This window comes from Oncorhynchus mykiss, chromosome 12, assembly GCF_013265735.2.
Source record: "Oncorhynchus mykiss isolate Arlee chromosome 12, USDA_OmykA_1.1, whole genome shotgun sequence".
NCBI lineage: Eukaryota > Metazoa > Chordata > Actinopteri > Salmoniformes > Salmonidae > Oncorhynchus > Oncorhynchus mykiss.
The window spans coordinates 49,654,204-49,678,932 of record NC_048576.1 but is presented as its reverse complement, the minus strand read 5'-3'; the positions used below and the strand labels follow the sequence as shown (position 1 = coordinate 49,678,932).

General features: G+C 41.1%; 1 protein-coding gene and 1 long non-coding RNA gene across 5 annotated transcripts in view; one reads left to right on the top strand and one right to left on the bottom strand.

Moving 5' to 3' along the window:
* Positions 1 to 3,955: 3,955 nt before the first annotated feature.
* Positions 3,956 to 5,846, bottom strand: tmem126a (transmembrane protein 126A). The gene is made up of 5 exons (XM_021624019.2): positions 5,441 to 5,846; positions 5,056 to 5,183; positions 4,451 to 4,644; positions 4,257 to 4,371; positions 3,956 to 4,170 (listed from the first exon to the last, which is right to left on the bottom strand). The coding sequence occupies exons 2-5, from the start codon at positions 5,166 to 5,168 to the stop codon at positions 3,972 to 3,974; spliced, it is 621 nt and encodes a 206-aa protein (XP_021479694.1). The 5' UTR covers positions 5,169 to 5,183; positions 5,441 to 5,846; the 3' UTR covers positions 3,956 to 3,971.
* LOC110537716 overlaps positions 5,716 to 24,729 on the top strand; it is a 54,650-nt gene continuing 35,636 nt past the window's right edge. The window contains exons 1-4 of one of the 4 annotated variants that reach the window (XR_005034998.1): positions 5,803 to 5,903; positions 6,528 to 6,958; positions 7,123 to 7,208; positions 11,296 to 11,427. This is a non-coding gene — a long non-coding RNA (uncharacterized LOC110537716). The other 3 variants (XR_002475675.2, XR_005034999.1, XR_005034997.1) reach the window with 3 other exon arrangements.

Genomic DNA, 24,729 nt, shown 5'->3' with positions numbered 1-24,729 from the left:
AATTATAATATTCCACACCTGATGGTCTTATACGCATGTTGAATGCTTTTTTTTTTTTTGTCCTTTGTTAAAAGAACATCCAATTTAGGACCCAATATTAGTTTGTGTATTAACAAAACAACCATTTCATTGCGATCCTGATTCGGAGGTTTAACTTCCTATCACTAAAATTGGCACATGCGTCACAAATTCATTTCAAAATACCTTTTGATTTCAAATGTGTGATATGCCAAGTTAAAACATTCAAAATGCAGAACTGTTTTACAAGTTGATAATCACTTAATTCTAATGGAAATTAAAGTGTGCATTAAGGTATAACATATGTACTGTGCCTTAAAGTATTTATACCCTTTTTCACTTTGCGTTAAATCGATTTCTCACCATCTACACAAAATACCCCATAATGACAAAGTGAACATGTTTTTAGACATTTTTGCAAATATATAAAATACAGAACTCTCAATTACTTCAGAATTCACATCCCTGAGTCAATACTTTGTAGAAGCACCCTTTGGCATTGATTACAGCTGAGCCTTTCTGGGTATGTCTCTAAGAGCTTTCCACACCTGGATTGTGCAACATTTTCCTATTTAAAAAAAATATATATATATTTCTTTTAAATTTTCCATGCACTGTCAAATTGGTTGTTGTTCATTGCTAGACAACCATCTTCAGGTTTTGCTGTAATTTTGACTTAGATTTAACTCAGCCATTCCGTAACATTCAATGTCTTCTCGCTAAGGAACTCCAGTGTAGATTTGTCCTGGTTTTTTTCAGGTTGTCCTTCGGAATGTGAATTCATCTCCCAGTGTCTTCCAGGAAAGAAGATCGAGCCAAGTTTTTCTCTAGCATTTTGTCTGTGCTTAGAAATGGAATGGAGCTTTTTTTTAAAAATTTTATCCTGGCATCCTCTGCAGTCCATAACAATTACAAGCATACCTATAACATGATGCAGCCACCACTATGCTTAAATACAGAGTGGTAGTCAGTTGTATTGGACTTGCCCAAAACATAACTGTATTCATGACAAAGTGAAGTGTTGTCACATTTTTTTGCAGTGTTACTTTAGTGCCTTGTTGCGAACAGGATGCATGTTTTGGAATATTTTTAAATTCTGTACAGGCTTCCTTTTCCATTCTGTCATTTAAATCAAATAACGTTTTATTAGTCACATACGTGTTTAGCAGATATTGTTGGTGTAGCGAAATGGTTGTGCTTCTAGTTCAACAGTGCAGCAATATCTAACAATTTCACAACATATACCCAATACACACACATCTAAGGAAGGAATGTTAGTAAGTATATGGATGAGCAATGTCAGAGCGGCATAGACTAAGATACTGTATTCTATACTATTCTACTGTATATACACATATGAGATGAGTAATGCAAACATTAGTGACAAGTGTTCCTTTTAAGTTAGTATTGTGCAGTAACTACAATGATGTTGATCCATCCTCCGTTTTCTCGTATCACAGCCATTAAACTTTTTCCAAGTCACGATTGGCCTCATGGTGAAATCCGTGAGTGGTTTCTTTCCTCTCCGGCAACTGAGTTAGGAAGGACGTCTGCATCTTTGTAGTGACTGGGTGTATTGATACACCATCCAAAGTGTAATTATAACTTCACCAAGCTCAGAGATATTCAATGTCTTTATTTTTACCCTTCTACCAATAGGTGCCCTTCTTTGCGAGGCATTGGAAAACCTCCCTGGTCTTTTTGGTTGAATCTGTTTGAAATTCCCGGCGACTGAGGGACCTTACAATTATCTGTATGTGTGGTGTACAGGGATGAGGTAGTAATTCTAAAAATTTGTTAAACACTATTCCACACAGTGAGTCCATGTAACTTGTGACCTGTTAAGCAAATGTGTACTCCTAAACTTATTTAGGCTTGCCAATGTATTGATTTAATACATTTCAGCTTTTTCATTTAATTTGTGAACATTTTGAAAAACATAATTCCACTTTGATATTATGGGGTATTGTGTGTATGACAATGCACATCAATTAATCCACTTTAAATTCAGGCTAATGCAACAACGTGCAAGAAGTCAAGGTGTGTGAATACTTTCTGAAGGCACTGTTGAACTAGGTGTGTGATTTGCTGTGGTTCCACTTCCAATGCAACATTTTACAAGTTAATTGCAGGTAAATTAATCTGTGGGTTGGAATCCTGTCTACTAATTCTAGTGAGTACATCATGCTCATTCTCCCTAGAGGTTATTAAACTAGTTTTCATATGGTTATAACCGCACACAAACATGGTAATACCATAAATAACCCTGTAAGATGGTCCCTGTTCAACAGGTAAATGTATTGGAATGTTATAGATAGAGCTGATGTGAATCCTTTGTCAGGCCAGGCCTGTTTATTCTACATAATATATCTGAGCGTTCCACTACATATAGTGAGTGCTCTGATGAAGGCAGCTGTTCCTACCACCAGTGGGCCTCCGACTAAATGTAAACGATGGAGCATATCCATCCTATTACGTTTTCACAATGCAAATAGCTCATAGATACTTGGGGAAAATCATAACATAGGCCTACTGGTAAAATGCACAGGAGGGGGTACACTGGGCAGAGCTAAATGTGATTTAGGGATTTAAATCATTTGTAGTGCTCGAGGAATATCAACATGAGGGGATTTATAATTTGACAGGATAATTGCTGAGAAGACAGTTGTGCATCTCATTAAGATAAGGCACATTCTCGAAAATCAGGGTTGATTTTTAGACTAGCTCTGAGTGAGGTGTGTGTGTATATATATACACACACACACCTCGTATTCAGACCCCTTCCTCACATTTACGTTACAGCCTTATTCTAAAATGGCTACAGTTTTTCCCTCCCCCTCAATCTACACAACACCCCATAATGACAAAGCGAAAACCAATTTAGAAATATTTGCAAATTTACTTTTAAAAAACATACCTTATGTACACAAGTATTCAGACCCTTTGCTATGCGACTTGAAATTGAGTTCTAGTGCAACCTGTTTCCATTGATCAATCTGATGTTTCTACAACTTGGAGTCCATCTGTGGCAAATTCAACTGATTGGACATGATTTGGAAAGGCACCCACCTGTCTATATAAGAAAGTCCCACAGTTGACAGTGTATGTCAGACAGGATTGTGACGAGGCACAGATGTGGGGAAGGATACCGAAATATTACTGCAAGCATGGTGGTGGCAACATGCTGTGGGGGCGTTTTTCAGCGGCAGGGACTGGGAGATCGGTCAGGATCAAGGGAAAGATGAACAGAGCGATCTTTGAAAACCTGATCCAGAGTGCTCAGGACCTCAGACTGGGGGGCAAAGGGTCACCTTCCAACAGAACGACCCAAAGCACACAGCCAAGACAACTCAGGAGTGGCTTCCGGACAAGTCTCAATGTCCTTGAGTGGCCCAGCCAGAGTCTGGATTTGAACCCAATCGAACATCTCTGGAGAGACCTGAAAAATAGCTGTGTAGCGACGCTCCCCATCCAACCTGACAGCGCTTGAGAGGATCTACAGAGAAGAGTGGGAGAAACTCCCCAAATCCAGGTGTGCCAACTTGTAGCGTCATACCGAAGACGACTCGAGGCTGTAGTTGCTGCCAAAGGTGCTTCCAAGTTCTGAGTAAAGGGTCTGAATACTTAATGTGATTTTTTTTAAATAAATTAAAAAACAGCCAGTTTTTTGTTATCGTTGCAGTGTGAACGCTGCCATCTATTTGGAATTACAGTTATGAATGGGCCTCTACTCCGATACAGCCGTAAACGACCTCATTGAAAACAGTGGGGAAAATTACAATCTGCAGTACCCCCGTGGTTTTGTTTTGCCCTTTGACATTGCATAAATTTAGTCCAGCGATAGCGTTGAAATAATTTAGTCATTACATTATGATTATCCAGATGTTTGTACATGTAACTCAAGGACTGAAGAAAATAAAAATACAGAACATTTAGGTTGGTTTGAAACTGTTTTAATCCTGAAGGTCCTCGCCATTTGAGGTGGACAACTGAATCAACTTCAAGTAGCTGTCAAAGTGTCTGGAGCTTAGGTAGGTTCCAAAGAACACCTGTAGCACTATCACAACACCCATTTTCCTTAAGATGGGTTGGGTAATGTTCATCCAAAAACGGAGGACGTTTCCCTTTTCTGGCAATGGTGTAGTGTTGTACCTGTCAGAATTACAGTGGCATAATTATGCAAATTCAGTCAGCCAAGCATCTTGATGAAACCTTTGACTGCAAAGAGTTGCACATACCTGGTTGCAAGGCCTGCATTCACAGGCAAAGCCAACAGAATAGGATATACGCCAGCACCAACTGCGCCGACAAGGGCACCTCTTATCAGGACACAGGTTGGACAGTTAAGGTCACCTGAAATTAGTTTAAGAATTTCAGAAACAATTAAAATATTGTCAAACTTCAACTGCAACTGAAACAATTAAACACTCACCAGACAATAATGGTTTGGATACAGCTACATTATACATGGCCACTGTTGTCAAGAATGGTAGGACAGCCATTGGGAGATTTGATGTAAAACGCCCTTGAGTGACATTCAGTGCTCTCCTGTATAAGCTGTTGGCAATCAGTCCTGCAAATGCCCCATTACCTCCCAGGTACATGGGGCCATAGGTGAAGATTTTCCTGTAGAACAACAGTGATATTTCATAAGTTGTTAATGTTATGAGAGCAAAATGCAAAAGGCTATCAATTACAAGTAGGGCTAGGGCTGTCAAGGCAATGAAAACATGTCTAGGCTATAGAGCTGGATGGATGACTCATCTTTGTACCTGTGCCATTAGACAGGTTGGTTGTTTAGCAACAAAACAGACGTGCTTAACTATGCTTCAGGAAGCTTACTTTCCCCATCACTATTGTGAGCAATCTGGCCACCCAGAATAACAACACGTGGACTTCTGCGCCATTGAAGCGTGCGCATAGTTTGTGAAGTTGTTTGTTCTTAACTGACTTGCCTAGTTAAATAAAGGTAAAATAAACATTTTGGCCACTAGAGGCCTCTATCATTCTCTATGGCATAGGCCTACAAAAACGTACCTGTCAAGTTCAGGCAACCGTTCGAAATTTTCCGCCATCATTTGAATGATCAGGGCTCTGGAAACTGTGCGGCTGGTGCCTTTCTGTACAACGACATTGCTGTTTTCTGACATCTTCAGCAAGATTCCCTGCAATGCATGACCACATTTTTAAAATAAATGTCACTGTCTGTCAATAATGTTGGCTATCATTGACAGGGCTGAGTGAACGTGTATGCAACACGTTCGATAAGACTGATAACTTTACCTAGCCAACATGACATTTTATAAAACCCCGTCCATGTAGCATAGTTCAGAGAACAAAACATTTAGATATTATTAATCAGGATTACACTGGAATAACGCCAGTCGATGTATTTCTGTACTGTCGAGTATTCCTTCCTTACCTTGGCGATGTTTCAGCTCTAATGTAGCTAGCTATGTGCTGTAAATGTTTAGCTGTTTCTTCTTCTTTGGTGGGGTTTAGCTGTTTCAATATTTTCTTCTGTATCATTATTTAGTGAAGGGCGCAGCCATTTTAAACCACGTGCACCAGAGTGAACTCTGAACCTTTCACAACAAATTGTATTGGTTCGTAATCCCGAGCCTGGACAAAAAGCACCGCCATGCCATTGGATGTAAAGTTTTGTCAATCAAGGTGTAGCTAGTAACAAACCTCTCCGTTGCTAAGCTAAAACTGATACTGCTTTCCACTCCGTGGCTGTAGATTTGGAAATAAAACCGTGGTGATGTGACACAGCAAATAAGAGGACGAGGAAGTTCCAGATATTTCGCAAAGAATATATGAAATGTGTAAAATAGACGGGTTATTGCAGAGACATTGCTTTTACAGCAAGATCAGCCAGGCAGGTATTTTCCAACAGGCGCGAGCGCACTGACATCAGGAAAGGCTATCGTTAACCAAACGCTTTGCCAACTTCCAGTTCCACTGTCCAGGCTTTCGTTTTTAAGTAGCCTAGCTGGTTGAGCAACAACGATGCATGTGTTTGCGAGCATTGGTTCATTTCAGTTTGTGAATGGTTGAATATACGGGCTATAAAGGATGTCATATCCTAAATCAAAGAAAGATGACGGAGAATCACACCAGCTACATAACCTTAGCTAACTGATATATTGGATGGAGCCCATCAATTGTATTCGTGGTGGTATGACTTGCAATACATTTTGGCCAGCTAATGTTATGTATTTTGATTGCCATATATATCTGCACACCTGGTTCGTTTGACTAATTGGGCCACCCCAAATCCATAGAAAAAAATATTAGGCTGGGTAATTGCTGCAAGGTAGCTTAATTAAACTTGATGTGATGTTAGGCTATAAATAGGCGGCTACCCCTACTCATTTAATTATTTAACGGTTTTTTTCACGCGCTAAAATAGCAATGGTTGCATATTTCACTCTGCCGATTAGCGTTACCCCACCTTTAACGTTTCTTTGGACTGCCATTGTTTTTTATTTATTTTTTATCTCCAGGTCATCACATGGGAGCGCCATTGACTCAATGCCAGCATCAAACTGCAAGGACAGTGATAGAAACGCGGAAAATCTCGCTGAGCTGGGCTCAAGAAAAGTTTGTCAATTGAGAGAATATACCGACCGACCACTTAGCCTAGGCTGTTGTTCATGTCCGTGACATTATCCCCTGATAACTGTCTGTATGTGAACATCGGAACGCCTCCGCTACAGCCGTTGCACCTGTCTGCACAGCAGCAAGCCTTTATCGGAACCATAGCCCACACACTCTACAGACAAGACACTTTTCACAGGACAACAGAAAATAGGAGGATTTCGATTTTTATTTATTTAGTTGAACACGTTCGGGCTGAATGCATCCCGGCGAAGCATTGGTTAGGCTACATCTTTGCTGACGATTAATTGAACAAGCATGCCGAACTACATTGCAAGTATAGTTTTTGTTTGTGGTCTGTTTTGCCCTATGCTATAGTCTGTTATTTTAGACTAGCCTACTGATTCTGTTGGAGCAAAAGCCTATAGCTTTCAAAACTGAACCTAAGGGCACACACATTATAGCAAAACTAATTCGCCAATGATGTGGTTTCCTACCTAGGGGTTACAACTGCCGGAAACCTTTTTGTTAATGGAGTAAATCACCAATACGGATCCAGGATTCAACTATGCCTGTAAGAAAAAAAGGTGAGCAGAAGCGTCGTTGGCACAACAGGTGTCTCGCCACTAAGCAGCCGCAAGTGAAAAAACTGTCATTCAGCACTTTTAGACCCATGTCGGAGTGTAGGCTTGCCTTTAGCCTTTCTAGGTTATGTTCCTGTAGGTAAGCTAATGGCAAATTAAATAAAACATTACCCATAACTTGTAATGTAAGCCTAATGTGGCCTATGAAACAGAAGTCATTGATAATGTACAAAATAAAGGAAATACCAACAAAGTGTCTTAATAGGGAGTTGAGTCACCAGAGCAGCTTCAATGCTCCTTGGCAAAGATTATATAATTGTCTGGAACTCTATTGGAGTGGAAAAGATTATACAATTGTCTGGAAATCTATTGGAGGGACGCAACACCATTCTTCTATGAGAAATCTGTAATTTGGTGTTTTGTTGATGGTGGAAAAAAAGTGTCTTAAGCGCTGCTTTGGAATCTCCCATAAGTGTTCAGTTGGGTGGAGATCTGGTGACACGCACCCCCTTTAACCCTATATGCTTCTTTGAAACCCCTCTTTCAAAATCACTGAGATCTCTTCTAGCCATGATATCCAAAATAATGGGCAACTGGGCGTGTTTTAATCATGACCCTAAGCATGATGTTAATTGCTTAATTAACTCAGGACCCACACATGTGTTGAAGCACCTGCTTTCAAAATATTTGTATCTCATTTACTCAAGCATTTCCTTTATTTTGGCAGTTACATGTAGTTTATTATAGATCGGAATATTGGGTAACAAACTATTTTTATAGTGTTCAGGAATAAGCGTTAATAAATATTTTAAGTACTAGGCCTAATACAGTGCATTCGGAAAGTACTTTTTCCGCGTTTTGTTACAGTACAGCCTTATTCTAAAATGTATTACATTTGTTTCCCTCATCAATCTACACTCCAATACCCCATAATGACAAAGCGACAACATGTTTAGAAATGTGTTGCATATGTATTAAAAATAAACCGATAACTTATTTACATAAGTATTACATACCCTTACTTACATAAGACCCTTTGCTATGAGACTTGAAATTGAGCTCCGGTGCATCCTGTTTCCATTGATTATCCTTGATGATTCTCAACTTCATTGGAGTCCACCTGTGGCAAAGTCAATTGATTGGACATGATTTGGAAAGGCGCACACACACACTTGTGTATATACAAGAGCCCACAGTTGACAGTGTATTTCAGAGCAAAAACCAAGCCATGAGGTCGAAGGAATTGTCCATAGAGCTCAGAGACAGGATTGTGTCGAGGCACAAATCTGGGGAAGGGTACCAAAACATTTCTGCAGCATTGAAGGTCCCCAAGGACACAGTGGACTCCATCATTCTTAAATGGAAGAAGTTTGGATCCACCAAGACTCTTCCAAGAGCTGTCCGCCCGGCCAGACTGAAAAATCGGAGGAGAAGGGCCTTGGTCAGTAAGGTGACCAAGAACCAGACGGTCACTCTGACAGAGCTCCAGAGTTCCTCTGTGGAGATCGGAGAACCTTCCAGAAGGACAACCATCTCCGCAGCAATCCACCAATCAGGCCTTTATGGTAGAATGGCCAGACGGAAGTCACAGGAGTGACTTAAAAGGCACATGAACGCCCACTTGGAGTTTGTCAAAAAGGCACAGAAAGGACTCTGACCATGAGAAACAATATGCTCTGGTCTGATGAAAACAAGATTGAACTCTTTGGCTTGAATGCCAAGCATCACGTCTGGAGGAAACCTGGCACTATCCCTACGGTGAAGCATGGTGGTGGCAGAGCATCATGCTGTGGGGATGTTTTTCAGTGTTAGGGCCTGGGAGACTAGTCAGGAAAGATGAACGGCGCAAAGTACAGCGAGATCCTTGACGAAAACCTGCTCCAGAGTGCAAGTCTCAATGTCCTTGAGTGGCCCAGCCGGAGCCCGGACTTGAACCCAATCGAACATCTCTGGGGAGACATGAAAAGCTGTGCATCAACGCTCCCCATCCAACCTAACAGAGCTTGAGCGGATCTGCAGAGAAGAATGGAAGAAACTCCCCAAATACACGTGTGCCAAGCTTGTAGCGTCATACCCAAGAAGATTCCTGTAATCGCTGCCAAAAGTGCTTCAACAAAATACTGAGTAAAAGGTCTGAATACCTATGTAAATTGATTTATTTAATTTTTTTGGTACCCTTCCCCAGATATGTGCTTTGACTCGATCCTGTCTTGGCGCTCTACGGACAATTCCTTCAACATCACGGCTTGATTTTTGCTGTAACGTGCTCTGTCAGCTGTGGGACAGGTGTGTGCCTTGCCACAGGTGGACTCCAATCAAGTTATAGAAACATCTCAAATATGATCAATGGAAACAGGATGCACCTGAACTCAATTTAAAGTATCATAGCAAAGGGTCTGAATACTTACGTAAATTAGGTATTTTTTTAATAAATGTGCAAACATTTCTTAACCTGTTTTTGCTTTGTCATTATGGTGTATTGTGTGCAGATTGATGAGGATAAAAAAAAAAAAAAAAGATTTTAGAATTAGGCTGTAAGGTAACAATTTGGGGAAAAAGTCAAGAGGTCTGAATACTTCCCGAATAATTCCTTATTTCTAAATCATGCATAAGTTATACAGCATTTATACTTATTTGTGAGAATTGATGAAGCCTTATTCATTTAAGTGATGGCATTATTTTAATTGAATATTGCAGGGAATTGCCTTATGGGAACAGGGAATAATAGCCTTATGTATATTGTGGATAATGGAGATAACTTCCACCCCAACTATGTCTAGTGTTTGTGGGAATTGTGTGATCATATTCAGTAAAGGATTTTTATATAATTTCTATACATGGTGATTGTAGTGTAAGTTCAGTCCACAAAGCAACTCCATATAAATAAATGTGTAATGAGGCTTGTCCTGGCGTGACCTCAGATCGTCTCATCCACTGGTCTGTAAATGTGCAGCAATAAAAAATAAATGCTGTCCGAGTTGTTCAACTGTACTGTACAATGAAAGTAATGGAAGAGGCCTCCCGAATTGGCGTGGTAGTCTAAGGCACTGCATCGCAGTGTTAGCTGTGCCACGAGAGATTCTGGGTTCGAGTCCAGGCTCTGTCGCAGCCGGCCGTAACCGGGAGACCCATGGGGCGGTGCATAATTGGCACAGGGTTGTTAGGGGAGGGTTTGGCCGGCAGGTATGTCCTTGTCCCATCGCGAACTAGCGACTCCTGTGGTGGGCCGGGTGCAGTGTACTCTGACACGGTCACCAGGTGCACAGTGTTTCCTCCGACACATTGGTGCGGCTGGCTTCCGGGTTAAGTGGGCATTGTGTCAAGAAGCAGTGCGGCTTGGTTGGTTTGTGCTTCGGAAGACGCACGGCTCTCGACCTTCGCCTCTCCCGAGTCCGTACGGGAGTTGCAGTGATGAGACAGGACTGTAACCTCCAATTGGATACCACAAAATTGGGGCGAAAACGGGGGTTAACATAAAATAATAAACAGAAAGTCATGCAAGATCGTTCAACCTTCCAGACTTACTTTTACTCCTGGAAACTTGAACTAGACAGCAGACGGCCACATCAAGTTAACAGGAATTATAAGTCAATAGCAGTAAGTAAAGACCATTTTACAGTCTGTTCTCATGAGTTTCTTTGAAACAAGTCAAAGTTTAGTGTACTGGGGTCTCCCTTGGTGACAGGGTCTGAGCCCAAGGATGATGTCTCTGTGTGACTGAGTGGTATCTCGCCCCCTGACACCCGTGCCAAGCGGGGACACTATCCATGCTCTACATTTCTGTGCAGTTACAAAACTGCCTCTCATATTAGCAGTGAAAATGGTTGCTAATTATAAACCATACAAGTGACCATATCGTCTTTTGCACATGCAGTTGTCATTACATGCTTAAGATTACATTTTTTTAAGAATTGTTTTCACAAATGGGGACAAAAATCTGGGCAGAAGCTCAAGCTGCTGTAAACCTTATTCAAACAAATTGGCTTTGTAAATTAGTCCTGGTGGTGCTTGTCTGATGTTTGCCATTTCATCACTCGACTGTATGTTTAACTATAAACTAAAATGGTCTCCAATCCGTACCCTCTTGCAGACACAGCTAGGGCCCTAGGCCTTTTGGAAGACTACTGTGCTAAACTGAGGAAGCCAGAGGAACAACAGCTCAAATCTGCCATTCAGAGAGTGATGGGGGTCTTCAAAAGCAGCCTGTTCCAAGCACTGCTTGGTAAGTCAAGCTGGATATTGGAATCCACCCATTCTTTTAATTGACTCCAATATGTCAAATGCTTCACCTGTCATTATAAATCAGAGGCATGTCATGAATGTTATAGCATAACAAAAAACAATTTCCCCCTCAACTGTCTAGCCATGTTCACCCTTATTCTATTTCATACACACAGTATGGATGTTGATAGACACAGTGAAGTAATACCTCTTTTATAATCTAGTCAGTAGTCTTTGGGATTCACAATAGAACACTAGAGATTTGTCTATTGTCACATTTGCTCAACCTGCATTTTGCTATGCCTGAACAGTGGGCACATTCTGCAGGTGTTTTTTCTGAAATATAGTTATTTTGAATTCTGCTGATATTGCAGTAGATGCTTCTCAGTGCCTGTGGTATTTTTAAGGTGCTCCTCACACTCTTCGTAAGGATTCAAACAAAGCATAATGATGTGGGACTTTTGCATCTTTGATCATTCCCCCGGATACCTTTCAATTATTTGAAGGGCATGCAAGTATCTCCTCAATGCATTATTGGAGATAGGTATAATGCATGATTCTTATTCATCATTCAAAGGTTCATGACATGGTCATTTTCCAAATGATAAAACCTACAATCTGACCTCTCAGGTTGAGTTTGAAAATGTAATGTAAAACGTATTGCTCGGGCCACGCATTATTGTTCCCAAAGCCTTCTCTGCAGTTAGCAGTGGCAAAGCCGAGATGAAATTAATGTTGGCACGCTACAATCTCTGTATTATTTATTATATGTGACATGAAATTCCGAGCAATGTAAGTGCACCTTTAACGTAGTAACACGGGAGGAGTTCATCATACATAGTTCCCTGTGAGTTGGCATTCAAAGGCTGGGCATGCCTTTTTACACACCGATCAGACCCTGTTGTACTTGACCACCTGGAATCTCTATCCTCCAAATCAGGTTAATGCTATTTTAGCTTGTTTGAGAATGGGCTTTCACTCTTTCTGTGACAAGCCCCCACTGGTTATCAAAAAGGACAACAATGATAAGGAGAGCGGAAATATCAATAACATTTAATATGCATTTAAATAGATTGATCTCTAAACCTAAGTAGAGATATTATATGTTGAACATGAATATTGCACTCTCAATGCCTTTTGAAGCTTGAAACTTGAGGATTAAGCAGTCACTGATTATACAAACCTGACAATATGTATTGATCCCCAGAGTCATTGTACTAACATGAGCTGTTGCAGTAAACGTTTATGGCAATGTGATACTTTTATTTGGAGACCGTACTGGGATTTTATTTTCTGGTTTTAGGAGGAAGAGTAAGTGCTGATTGGGGTTTAGAGTAAGGTGCCACACTCTCTGCTGCTCCCTGTTTTTTATTATTTTCCCCTCATAGTCGGCCTTACATACTGCCTGCAGGCGTGGGTTCGAATCTCACTTCCACCAACATGTAGCCTAAGGATAATTGATAAGAATAATCCATAGACACTGCAACTTCATTTGTAGACTCAAAAGTTTAATATCGGACTGCTACACAACTTATTAGGGAAAACCAGTAAAAAAGGGATTCCTCAAATCCCTCCAAACCGAACAACCCTCCCTCTTCCTTCATTTCCATGGACCAGAATAAGATGTCAAAATAAAAATCACACTGTCTACTAAAAGTATCTGTTTCTAAAGACGATGCAGATGTTTTTGACTTTTTTTGTGATCAGTAGAAAATGTAACTAAGTGGAGCTAGATTGGTGTACAGTCATGGCCAGAAGTTTTGAGAATGACACAAATATTAATTTTCACAAAGTCTGCTGCCTCAGTTTGTATGATGGCAGTTTGCATATACTCCAGAATGTTATGAAGAGTGATCAGATGCATTGCAATTAATTGTGAAGTCCCTATTTGCCATGCAAATGAACTGAATCCCCCAAAAAACATTTCCACTGCATTTCAGCCCTGCCACAAAAGAACCAGCTGACATGTCAGTGATTCTCTCGTTAACACAGGTGTGAGTGTTGACGAGGACAAGGCTGGAGATCACTCTGTCATGCTGATTGAGTTCAAATAACGGACTGGAAGCTTCAAAAGGCGGGTGGTGCTTGGAATCATTGTTCTTCCTCTGTCAATCATGGTTGCCTGCAAGGGAACACGTGCCGTTATCATTGCTTTGCACAAAAAGTGCTTCACAGCCAAGGATATTGCTCCCAGTAAGATTGCACCTAAAGCAACCATTTATTGGATCATCAAGAACGGGTTCAATTTTTGTGATGAAGGCTTCAGGGCGCCAAAGAAAGTCTAGCAAGCGCCAAGACCGTCTCCTAAAGTTGATTCTGCTGCGTGATCGGGGCACCACCAGTACAGAGCTTGCTCAGGAATGGCAGCAGGCAGGTGTGAGTGCATCTGCACGCACAGTGAGGTGAAGACTTTTGAAGGATGGCCTGGTGTCAAGGGCAGCAAAGAAGCCACTTCTCTCCAAGAAAAATGTCAGGGACAGACTGATATTCTACAAAAGGTACATGGATTGGACTGCTGAGGACTGGGAAAAGGTCATTTTCTCTGATGAATCCCCTTTCCGATTGTTTGGGGCATCCGGAAAAAAGCTTGTCCGGAGAAGACAAGTTGAGCGCTACCATCAGTCCTGTATCATGCCAACAGTAAAGCATCCTGAGACCATTCATGTGTGTGGTTGCTTCTCAGCCAAGGGAGTGGGCTCACTCACAATTTTGCCTAAGAACACAGCAATGAATGAAGAATGGTACCAACACAACCTCCGAGAGCAACTTCTCCCAACCATCCAGGAACAGTTTGGTGACGAACAATGCCTTTTCCAGCATGAGGTAGCACCTTACCATAAGGCAAAAGTGATAACTAAGTGGCTCTGAGAACAAAACATCAATATTTTTGGTCCATGGCCAGGAAACTCCCCAGACCTTAATCCAATTGAGAACTTGTGGTCAATCCTCAAGAGACGGGTGGACAAACAAACAACCCACAAATTCTGACAAACTCCAAGCATTGATTATGCAAGAATGGGCTGCCATCAGCCAGGATGTGGCCCAGAAGGTAATTGACAGCATGCCAGGGCAGATTGCAGAGGTCTTGAAAAAGAAGGGTCAACACTGCAAATATTGACTCTTTGCATCAACTTCATGTAATTGTCAAAAGCCTTTGACACTTATGAAATGCTTGTAATTATTCTTCAGTATTCCATAGTAACATCTGACAAAAATATGTAAAGACACTGAAGAAGCAAACTTTGGAAATGTATATTTGTGTCATTCTCAAAACTTTTGCCCACAACTGTATTCATATCCCTTTAATAAGTTGGCAATGGCTCCTGTGGTTGTCAGATCAAGATTGAGTTTTTGTGGGACTGGTAACTCCAATATGAAATGCTTCATTTCAAGGCCTTTCATTTCGAGCCGTTGGTTATAGGTATTCATGCAGGTAGCCTAGTGGTTAAGAGCGTTAGACCACTAACTAAAAGGTTGCTGTTTCGAATCCCCAAGCTGACGAGGTGAACGTTCTGTCGATGTGCCCTTGAGCAACCCTAATTGCCCAGGTAAGTCGCTCTGGATAAGAGCATCTGTTAATAAATTACCAAAATTGTAAAACAATTTGTATTTTATTAGGATCCCTATTAGCTGCTTCCAAGGCAGCTGAAACTCTTCCTGGGGTCTAGGAAGTTGATGTAACTTTGACAGATTATGATGAAGAGTCCATTGCTAATAGGGTTTGTCACCCTGTTCTTTTGGCCCTGTTCTAATACAATTTTTATGATGGTCATTAACTACATTAATGTATCTGCCACTGTCAGAAACATTTAACATTTGTCTACCACAGCTCCGGTCTAGTAGTTTGAAATGTAATTAACAAGGCCTATTTGCTTAACTACCTCCGTATTTATACAACGCTTTTAAAGGTTGGCCAACTGCCGAGTGGGAGTATATTGTTATGATTTTGTTGCCTTTTTTGGAATATGAAATCTAAAGGGGATTGGACGCCCTCATACTGAAATGTGCTGGGGGAAGTTGTAATACTCTAATGCATGGTGAAGCTTCCACATTGCCAAGCTTGGCTAGGAGCCTTTAAACAAAACATTGGGGGATTATATGTAATCTTTTACAACGTGCTCTTCGACTGCTGCGTAATGCCCCCCGCAACAGATGTTTGGCTATATAGGAGCATAGCCATATCTTGCGCTGATCCGCTTCCACGCGTCAAGATTATTGTGCAATACTGATTCATGGATAATCATTGGAATACAATTAAGTATGTGTGGGCACTCTAACTATAGTGTTTATCATGTGCTGAGCTACAGAAGAACAACACAACCATATAGGCCATCGTTTTGAGATGTAGTTTGTGGTCAGAAGGTGAGAGTGGCTGTTGATGTATGATTAATCCCTCACTTGACCTATTTGTAGCATAGACTTGCAGTCACTATAAGGATGACCCACTGTATCTACAGGGTCATAATCCTTGCCATTTGAATTTTGTGTGTGTTGTTGGTCTTACAAATGAGTCAACTTCCATGATTTAATGATTGGTACTGCAAGTGTTGTTGTTTTTCTCCCACATTACCAGGGAATCGTTGGCTGGAGTGGTTTAAAGCTGGCGCCATTGGACTCTGGAGCAGTGGAATCAAATCTAAATCTAATTTTATTTGTCACATGCGCCGAATACAACTCGTGTAGACCTCACAGTGAAATGCTTACTTACAAATCCTTAACTAACAATGCAGTTGTAAGAAAATAACAATAACAAGAGATAAGAATAACACAGCAAAGAGTGGAAACTCGTTATCTGGTGTAATGAATCACACTTCACCTTCTGGCAGTCCGACGGACAAATCTGGGTTTGGCAGATGCCAGTAGAGTGCTACCTGCCCCACTGCATAGTGCCAACTGTAAAGTTTGGTGTCAGGAGAAGTAATGGTCTGAGGCTGTTTTATATGGTTCGGGCTAATGTTACAGCATACAGTGACATTCTAGACAATTCTGTGCTTCCAACATTGTTGCAACAGTTTGGGGAAGGCCCTTTACCATTTGACACCGCCCCCCCCCATGCACAAAGCGAGCTCCAAACAGAAATCGTTTGTTGAGATCGGTGTGGAAGAACTTAACTGGCCTACACAGAGCCCTGACCTCAACTCCATCGAACATATTTGGGATGAATTGGAACGATTAGCCAGGCCTAATCGCACGTCATCAGTGCCCGACCTCACTAATGCTCTTGTGGCTGAATGGATCAAGTCCCCACAGCAATGTTCCAACATCTAGTGGAAAGCATTCCCAGGAGAGTGGAGATCGTTATAGCAGTAAAGAGTGGACCAGCTCTGTATCAATGCCCATGATTTTGGAATGAGATGTTTGACGATCAGGTGTCCATATACCTTTGGTTATGTAGTGTGTGTTTGGGGGATTTTTTTATTTATTTTATATTTTATTTAACTAGGCAAGTCAGTTAAGAACAAATTTGTATTTTCAGTGACGGCCTAGGAACAGTGGGTTAACTGCCTGTTCAGGGGCAGAACGACAGATTTGTACCTTGTCAGCTCGGGATTTGAACTTGCAACCTTTCGGCTGCTAGTCCAATGCTCTAACCACTGCCGCCCTGGATGAGATCTATTGCTCTTTGTAAATTGTTGATCAATCACCATTTCTCTGCCAACTCTGCTATGGAACTAATGCCTCCTGAAATAGATGTAATCATCTTATGAAGCATTAGCCTAGGTGCTGTCTAATCTGGTCAGGGCATGTGCAACCTGCTGAAACCCATCACAGCAGAGTGAAACTGTGGATGGTTTAACCTGTTCCCCATTACCAATTTATCTCAGGACCAGGCAAAGGAGTAAGGTTGGAGGCCTCTCAATCAGCTACGCATCTACAGAGATGGAGGGCAAGGAAAGATTCACTTGTTACACATGCCAGTCTTGGAAGGCCATGTTCCTGCTGATTTAAAAAAAAATTGTCCCTGAAGCTCAATGCCTTCCCAGAGTTCACATTTTGGTGGTTTTACACAGCTAATAAGTTGTTGTTTAAAAAGGGCAAGACTGGTGTGAATAAGGTCCATTGTTGTGAATGTCAAACACTGCAGAGCAATCATGTTTCACATTCAGTAGCTTCACTTCACCTAGCATGATTGTTCCATTAGATGTGCCCTTTGCCCCCTTTAGATCCATCTACCACAAGGCTTGTCTGACTTTTACAAACCATCTTGCCTGCACATGTATTATCTAAGTTAGTCTTATCACATCTATTCATCTGAATCAGTGGGATACACAGACTAGCTCCAGTGGCCTAATCGCAAAAGCAGACCACAGTCTGCCAATTTGCTCCATAGAGGTTTTTAATGGGCACTATTTGTTATTCAGATGAAAAAAAGCTGTATGCCAGCCTCCCTTAATAGGGAAGGTATCTCACTGCTCTCCTGTCTCATGGAGAGCCTCTTTCTGGTAGCACCCGGGGCCCCCTACCCCAAAGCTGAACTTGAATTGAATATCTTCTCTCACAGGACGACTGTCCTGACTGGTAGGAGGGGGAGGGGGGGATGACACATCTCCCTCAGAATCAGAGTCGCCGGGGTCTTGTTTGGATGTGTGGGTGGGTGCGTGTTTATCACCTGTTTCTTGATGGGAATAGGAGCAATGCTACACATAAGCTAGGCAAACATGCTAATGATGTGTAATGATCATTATTATAGACTACAAACTTGATGGATAATAAAAGGGGTTAAGTAAATTAGGAAGGGAGACTGCCATCTTGTGGCATGTTAGACTTGCAGCAGTTCATTTCCCACTACTTTATCTCGAGACCGTGGAGCACTGTTTTATTTATGGTTTGACAGAAAACATGACATTTTGCAATGTCCTCTCCTTTTCTGTCGTCTGCATGACACGCAATGAAATCTATTACATGTTAAAGAGGATACCAAGAGCATTACAGCTCGGTGTTGGTGCGTGTAACCCCCATGATGGTGGTAACTATCAGGTTGTTTCCTCAATTTCCCCATGGATTGGGTATACTATTTAATTCTAGTAGCCTGTATGTTATTTGACCATTGTGCAACCATGCCTTCAAAATGATGTAGGAGCCATTTTTGGTGGACATTTTTATCTGTTAAAGTATGTCGCAAACAGAAAAGGACAATTGTTACTCGGGGCAGCAGCTAAATCGGTAGTGCCAGAGGATCTGTAGAAACTAACAATAGAAAAACAGTGAATTATGGAAAGGTAGCAAATGTCAGTTGCCTTGTGAGTCCATACCCTTTTGTAAACCATGAACAACATGTACTGAAACAGTATGTAAATAAAGTTAGTTGGATTTATAAATGCAGATTATATATAATATATGTATACTGAGTGTACAAAACATTAGGAACTCCTTTTTATGCCCTCCGAACATCCTCAATTTCTTGTGTCATGGACTTTACAAGTTGTCAAAGCGTTCCACAGGGATGCTGGCCCATGTTGACTCCAAAGCTTCCCACAGTTTTGTCAAGTTCGCTGGATGTCCTTTGGGTGGTGGACCATTCTTGATGCACATGAGAAACTGTTGAGCATGACCTTGCAGCGTTCTATATATTTTATACATATTGTTATTATATACAATGTTGCTGATAATGCTGCCACAGGTCCAATAGAGGGCACTATAAGGATTAGATACACACTACAATCCTACTACCAAAGGGTCTTGTGCATTTTATATATCTCGCTGTGGTCCTTGCCATGTAAGGATCTCTGTTGGAGCTCACAGGTGGGAACAGCAGAAAGGTAATTTTAAAGGTAATATCTGTGTTAGGCCGACATTGCTAAGATGGCACACTTCCTGAATGAAGGGAACAGCAACAGTGGAGCATCCACTTCCAGATGGCCTCATCAAGTTAATTTATTGGCACATATCAGTCCATGCAAACTGAATACCATGAGCATTCAAATTGCGTATGCCTAAATCTAAATTCATATTTATACCATTTATTAAAGGACCAATCAACAACTCACACACAAATAATTGTAGCCTAGGAGCTTATGCCTCATTAATTAGATTGCAGAAGTAAGGGATGAGTTACCTCTTGTACCGTTCTGATGTAATCTGGTATTGTTGGATTTTTTTTTATGGCCAAAAGGTCCAAACTTTGGCTGTAGCCCAAAGGTCTGTTCGACTCCATGTGCAACTCAACTGTTCAGCAGAGACCACACAGGATTATGCTCTGCACCATTTCACAGCCTTAATGGCCCTACCACTCAAGAGTCTGGAGAATGCGTGACTCATCTGGGGAAATGACGAATGGCTGTCTCTGATGTGATCGAATTTGTCTCTTTATGAAAAACAGTACACTTTTTTTTTTTTTTTTTTTTTTTTTTTTTTTCTCAGGGTCATGAGTACACACACACTGAGTTGACCTTCTGGATTGAATTATACTGTAAAAGCACAGCCTATTGGCCTAACTCTTTATTAAACAGAAAATTGCAGTCAGAGTCCCTATACAGTGCATTCGTAAAGTATTCAGACCCCTTGACTTTTTCCACATTTTGTTACGTTATACTATTATATTACGTTATATTTTGTTATACTAAAAGGTTTTTTTCCTCATCAATTTACACACAATACCCCATAATGACAAAGCAAAAACAGTTTTTATTTTAGCAAATGTATAAAAAATGGAAAACTGAAGTATTACATTTACATAAGTATTCAGACCCTTTGCTCGGTACTTTGTTGAAGCACCTTTGGCAGCGATTACAACCTAGAGTATTCTTGGATTTGACACTACAAGCTTGGCACATCTGTATTTGGGGAGTTTCTCCCATTCTTCTCTGTAGATCCTCTCAAGCTCTGTCGGGTTGGATGAGGAGCGTTGCTGCACAGCTATTTTCAGGTCTCTCCAGAGATGTTCAAGTCTGGGCTCTGGCTGGGCCACTCAAGGACATGCAGAGACTTGTCCCAAAGCTACTCCTGTGTTGTTTTGGCTGTGTGCTTAGGGTCTTTGTCCTGTTGAAAGTTGAACATTTGCCCCAGTCTGAGGTCCTGAGCACTCTGGAGCAGGTTTTCATAAAGGATCTCTTTGTACTTTGCTCTGTTCATCTTTCCCTTGATCCTGACTAGTCTCCCAGGCCCACTGAAAAACATCCCCACAGCATGATGCTGCCACCACCATGCTTCACCGTAGGGATGGTGCCAGGTTTCCTCCAGATGTGACCCTTGGCATTCAGGCCAAAGGGTTCAATCTTGGTTTCATCAGACCAGAGAATCTTGTTTCTCATGGTCTGAGAGTCTTTCGGTGCCTTTTTGGCAAACTCCAAGCAGGCTGTCATGTGCCTTTTTAATTTTTTTTTTTTTTTACAGAGGAGTAGCTTCCGGCTGTCCACTCTACCATGAAGGCCTGATTGGTGGAGTGCTGCAGCGATGGGAGAATCTTCCAGAAAGACAACCATCTCTGCAGAGAAACTCTGGAGCTCCTTCAGAGTGATCATCGGGTTCTTGGTTACCTCCCTGACCAAGGCTCTTCTCCCCCGATTTTTCAGTCTGGCCAGGCAGCCAGCTCTTGGAAGAGTCTTGGTGGTTACAAACGTCTTCCAGTTAAGAATGATGGAGGCCACAGTGTTCTTGGGGACCTTTTAATGCTGTAGATGTTTTTTGGTGTCCTTCCCCAGATCTGTGCCTCGACACAATCATGTCCCGGAGCTCTACGGACAATTCCTTCGACATCCATGGCTTGGTTTTTGCTCTGACATGCACTGTCAACTGTGGGACCTTAAATAGACAGGTGTGTGCCTTTCCAAATCATGTCTAATCAGTTGAATTTATCACAGGTGGACTCCAATAAAGTTGTAGAAACATCTCAAGGATGTCTCATAGCATAGGGTCTAAATGCTTATGTAAATAAGGTATTTTTGATTTAAGTCTTTTATAAAAAATTCTGAACATGTTTTTGTTTTGTCATTATGGGATATTGTGTGTAGATGAAAAATATTTATATAATACATTTTTGAATAAGGCTGTAATGTAACAAAATGTGGAAAAAGTTAAAAGGGTCAGAATACTTTCCGAATGCACTGTATGTTGAATATTTCTCTTCTAAGCTCAGCGTAGGGCAATATGTATTTACATAAAGCAGATGGATGTGAGTCATAAATGGACATGACTGTTTGTGGTATGGTTGGGGGTGGGCGTTGCATCTCTGAGTGCCCTCTCCCACACCATGGTGGGCCAAAACTCAAAACAGTTTCTTTAGTGAGCTGGTGATCATGTTCAATATTAAGCTGGTACCTTCCCTCGATTTGCGTGGTTGCGCACTTCTCTACCATATGCAGATATGTCCCAAAGCTGAGGGAGTAAAAATAATAGAGGTTAGCTACACTTTGAATGCTTTTGTTTTTTTTGCCATATTGCTTGATCTCGTGGATACCAAGCTTTAGGCACTTAAATTGTGTATATTTTTATGAAATTGTGCAAACTGCAAACGTGTTTGCGTGCTCTGGATTGCTGACTGTGGTGAAGTGGCAATCGGAGGGTCTAATTAGCCCCTATATCCTCTTAGCCACACTTTGAAACAGCAGTGCTATGTGAATACTTCCATACAGCCGTCACACAAGTAGGTAGTGGGGTCCTCGTTCAAATAAATGACAGGTCTCATTCAAAACGTGTAGATGTTGCCTAACGTTATTGTGTGACTATCAGTGTTGTTGGGTTGGTAGTTAGAAGAGGACCTAGTGCTTCAGCTGGACTGCACCCTCGATTGCCTCCATTTTAACAATAGAGCAAGGTTGTTTTTTTTTCACGTTTGATTTCAAGGAAATGACACTGAATGCGTGTGTCCCAAAGTTGATGGGTTTACGTATCTCCTCGTCAAAATGTTTTGCTCTGTAAGTGACCCGCAGTTTTGTCAGCAACATGTGACAACAGAGGGACCTCAAGTTGCTAGGGGTGAGGGACTGGTTTGGCATTGGGGAGAAGAGTGAACCGCATTAGCTCTTCAGATTGCTGATGTCAGATGAGAAAGTGCGGTCTTTGCTTGTTTACATGGAGATGGCAGGAGGGAGCTGTGCGGCTGATCTACATAGGGAAAGCCCGCGGGCTCTTGAGACCTTGTGTATTTTCCCAGAACGCTTCACTTCACTACACACAATGGCCACCTGGATAAATGAGGCAGACCATATCATTTTAATTCCTGCTTGTTTGGTCCGAAATTGTTATTTGAGCACAACTGATACGTACAGTAATTGAGTAATTGAGAAAAGTAATCAAGGTTAATAAAATGTAAATATCTTTGCTGTGTTTCATAAGCTGATTCTCATGTTCTCCCTTATACTCTGATCACCACCACTTCTCATCTCACATATGCCATTGGAGTTACATTGCTCAGCTGGCCTGTCTGTTCTCGCAATGACGTGCGTGTGTGTGTGTGTATTGGTGAGAGTTTGTATTTTATCACTTGGCATAAACGAGGCAGTTCTGATGTGTGTGTGTGTGTGTGTGCACCTGGCCATATGAGCAAATGTGTTATTTAACTATGCTCGTATGGCATCTGTCCTCTGCACAAGAGGCATTGTGTGTAGACAGGCCCTGGCCTCTGTGAGGAAGACCGACTCATCCTCCTAAGTTCAGATCACACACTGAGTGTACAAAACATTTGGAACGCCTGCTCTTTCATGACAGACTGACCAGATGAATCCAGGTGAAAGCTATGATCCCTTATTGATGTCACCTGTTAAATCCACTTCAATCAGTGCAGATGAAGAGGAGGAGACAGGTTAAAGAATAATTTTTAAGCCTTGAGACATGGATTGTGTATGTGTTCTATTCAGAGGGGGAAGGAGCAAGACAGAAGACGCTGCTGGATATTTCACGCTCAACAGTTTCCCGTGTGTATCAAGAATGGTCCACCACCCATAAAGTCTCTATCATCCATTCCATTTGTGTCTTTAAAGATGCTACATGTAACATTTCAAGGAGTTTTCGGGATCAAAAAGGGACTTATGTGGCAAAAATACCGCGGTCGGTGCGACTGGGTTTTAGAGAATTTTAGAGGATCCCATCTTGGTGGTGTAGAGAATTTAAAACATTTTTTATTTAAAATATATTTCAGCCAATTTCCTGCAAATCTACACATTTCTCCATGCAGCTGAGAGAGTTTCAGTTTTTAAAGATAATTTCCTGCAATTATACACATTTTGCCATGGCTAATGTTATTTTTCTCAAACATAACACAATCAATAGTGCTAAATTCATTGTTTTGGGAATTTAAATTTTTTGCATGTCTGTCCATCTTTTATTTTGGTTATTGTTAGTTCTCAAAGATTATATTGTAAAAAATATATAGGTCCATTATCTTTTCTATACACACTGTCTGGTTCTAGTCTTAAATTTACACTAAAAGAGTTTAGCCATCCTGATTTTTTTATTTTTTTTTAAAGAAAAAACACTTTGGACTTATGCGTCCTTAACAATGTTGAGGTGGCCTGCCCAATGATTTTAATTGCAGAACAATCCCTGCATTTAAGCCATATTAGATTTTTTTCCCTTCATGTTTTTTGGGAAGGATACTGCTTAGAAATGCCTAACATGGCTTAGTACTGCTTCTTACTTTATAATAATCCCAAAAACCAGGATGTGTCGGTTTTCGTATTGCTAATGTTTTTGCTATTGCTGTCAACCTCACAAACGAGAACCAGTTGTAATTCAGGAGGTTGTACACACAACAACAGCCGGACCGTATAATTACTAAATGTTAATTAGCTGTACAAATGCTAATTAACAGCGTCACACAGCATTCTAAAAAAGTATGTTTTACTCTTGTGGAGTAAACTTAAAAATTCCTAATGACTTTAGTTAATCTGTCGTTTCCCATCAGAACCCAAAATATAATCTTGTTTTACTCCATTGTTTGTAATCATTGCAATTATAAACAACGCTGTATAGCCTAAAAAAAAAATGTCAACAATCATTTTGATATCATGATAGTTAATCTATGAATTTGAAAGTGGTTGTATTTCTCCTGCCCCAACACAGCGTGACCACTTTGTTGAACTGCAGATTGCCGTTTTCCTGTCCCTTGACACCCTTATAGTATAGCTTTTGTTTTAGATACGGCACACACCAGAGTAGGCATGGGTTGGAATCCAACCCTTCTGACTAGCAGCTCTCCTACCCTTTCCTATCTGCTCTTCACTGTCCTATCTGTTCAATTGAATGCACAAAATTACTAAGAGTGGGAAATCTTACTTCTGTTTTTTGGCAGGTATGTTTTTGTTGTTCTGATGTCGATGTTAAGAATATAGTTGTGCTTCTACTTCCACACATTTATGGCACAGTT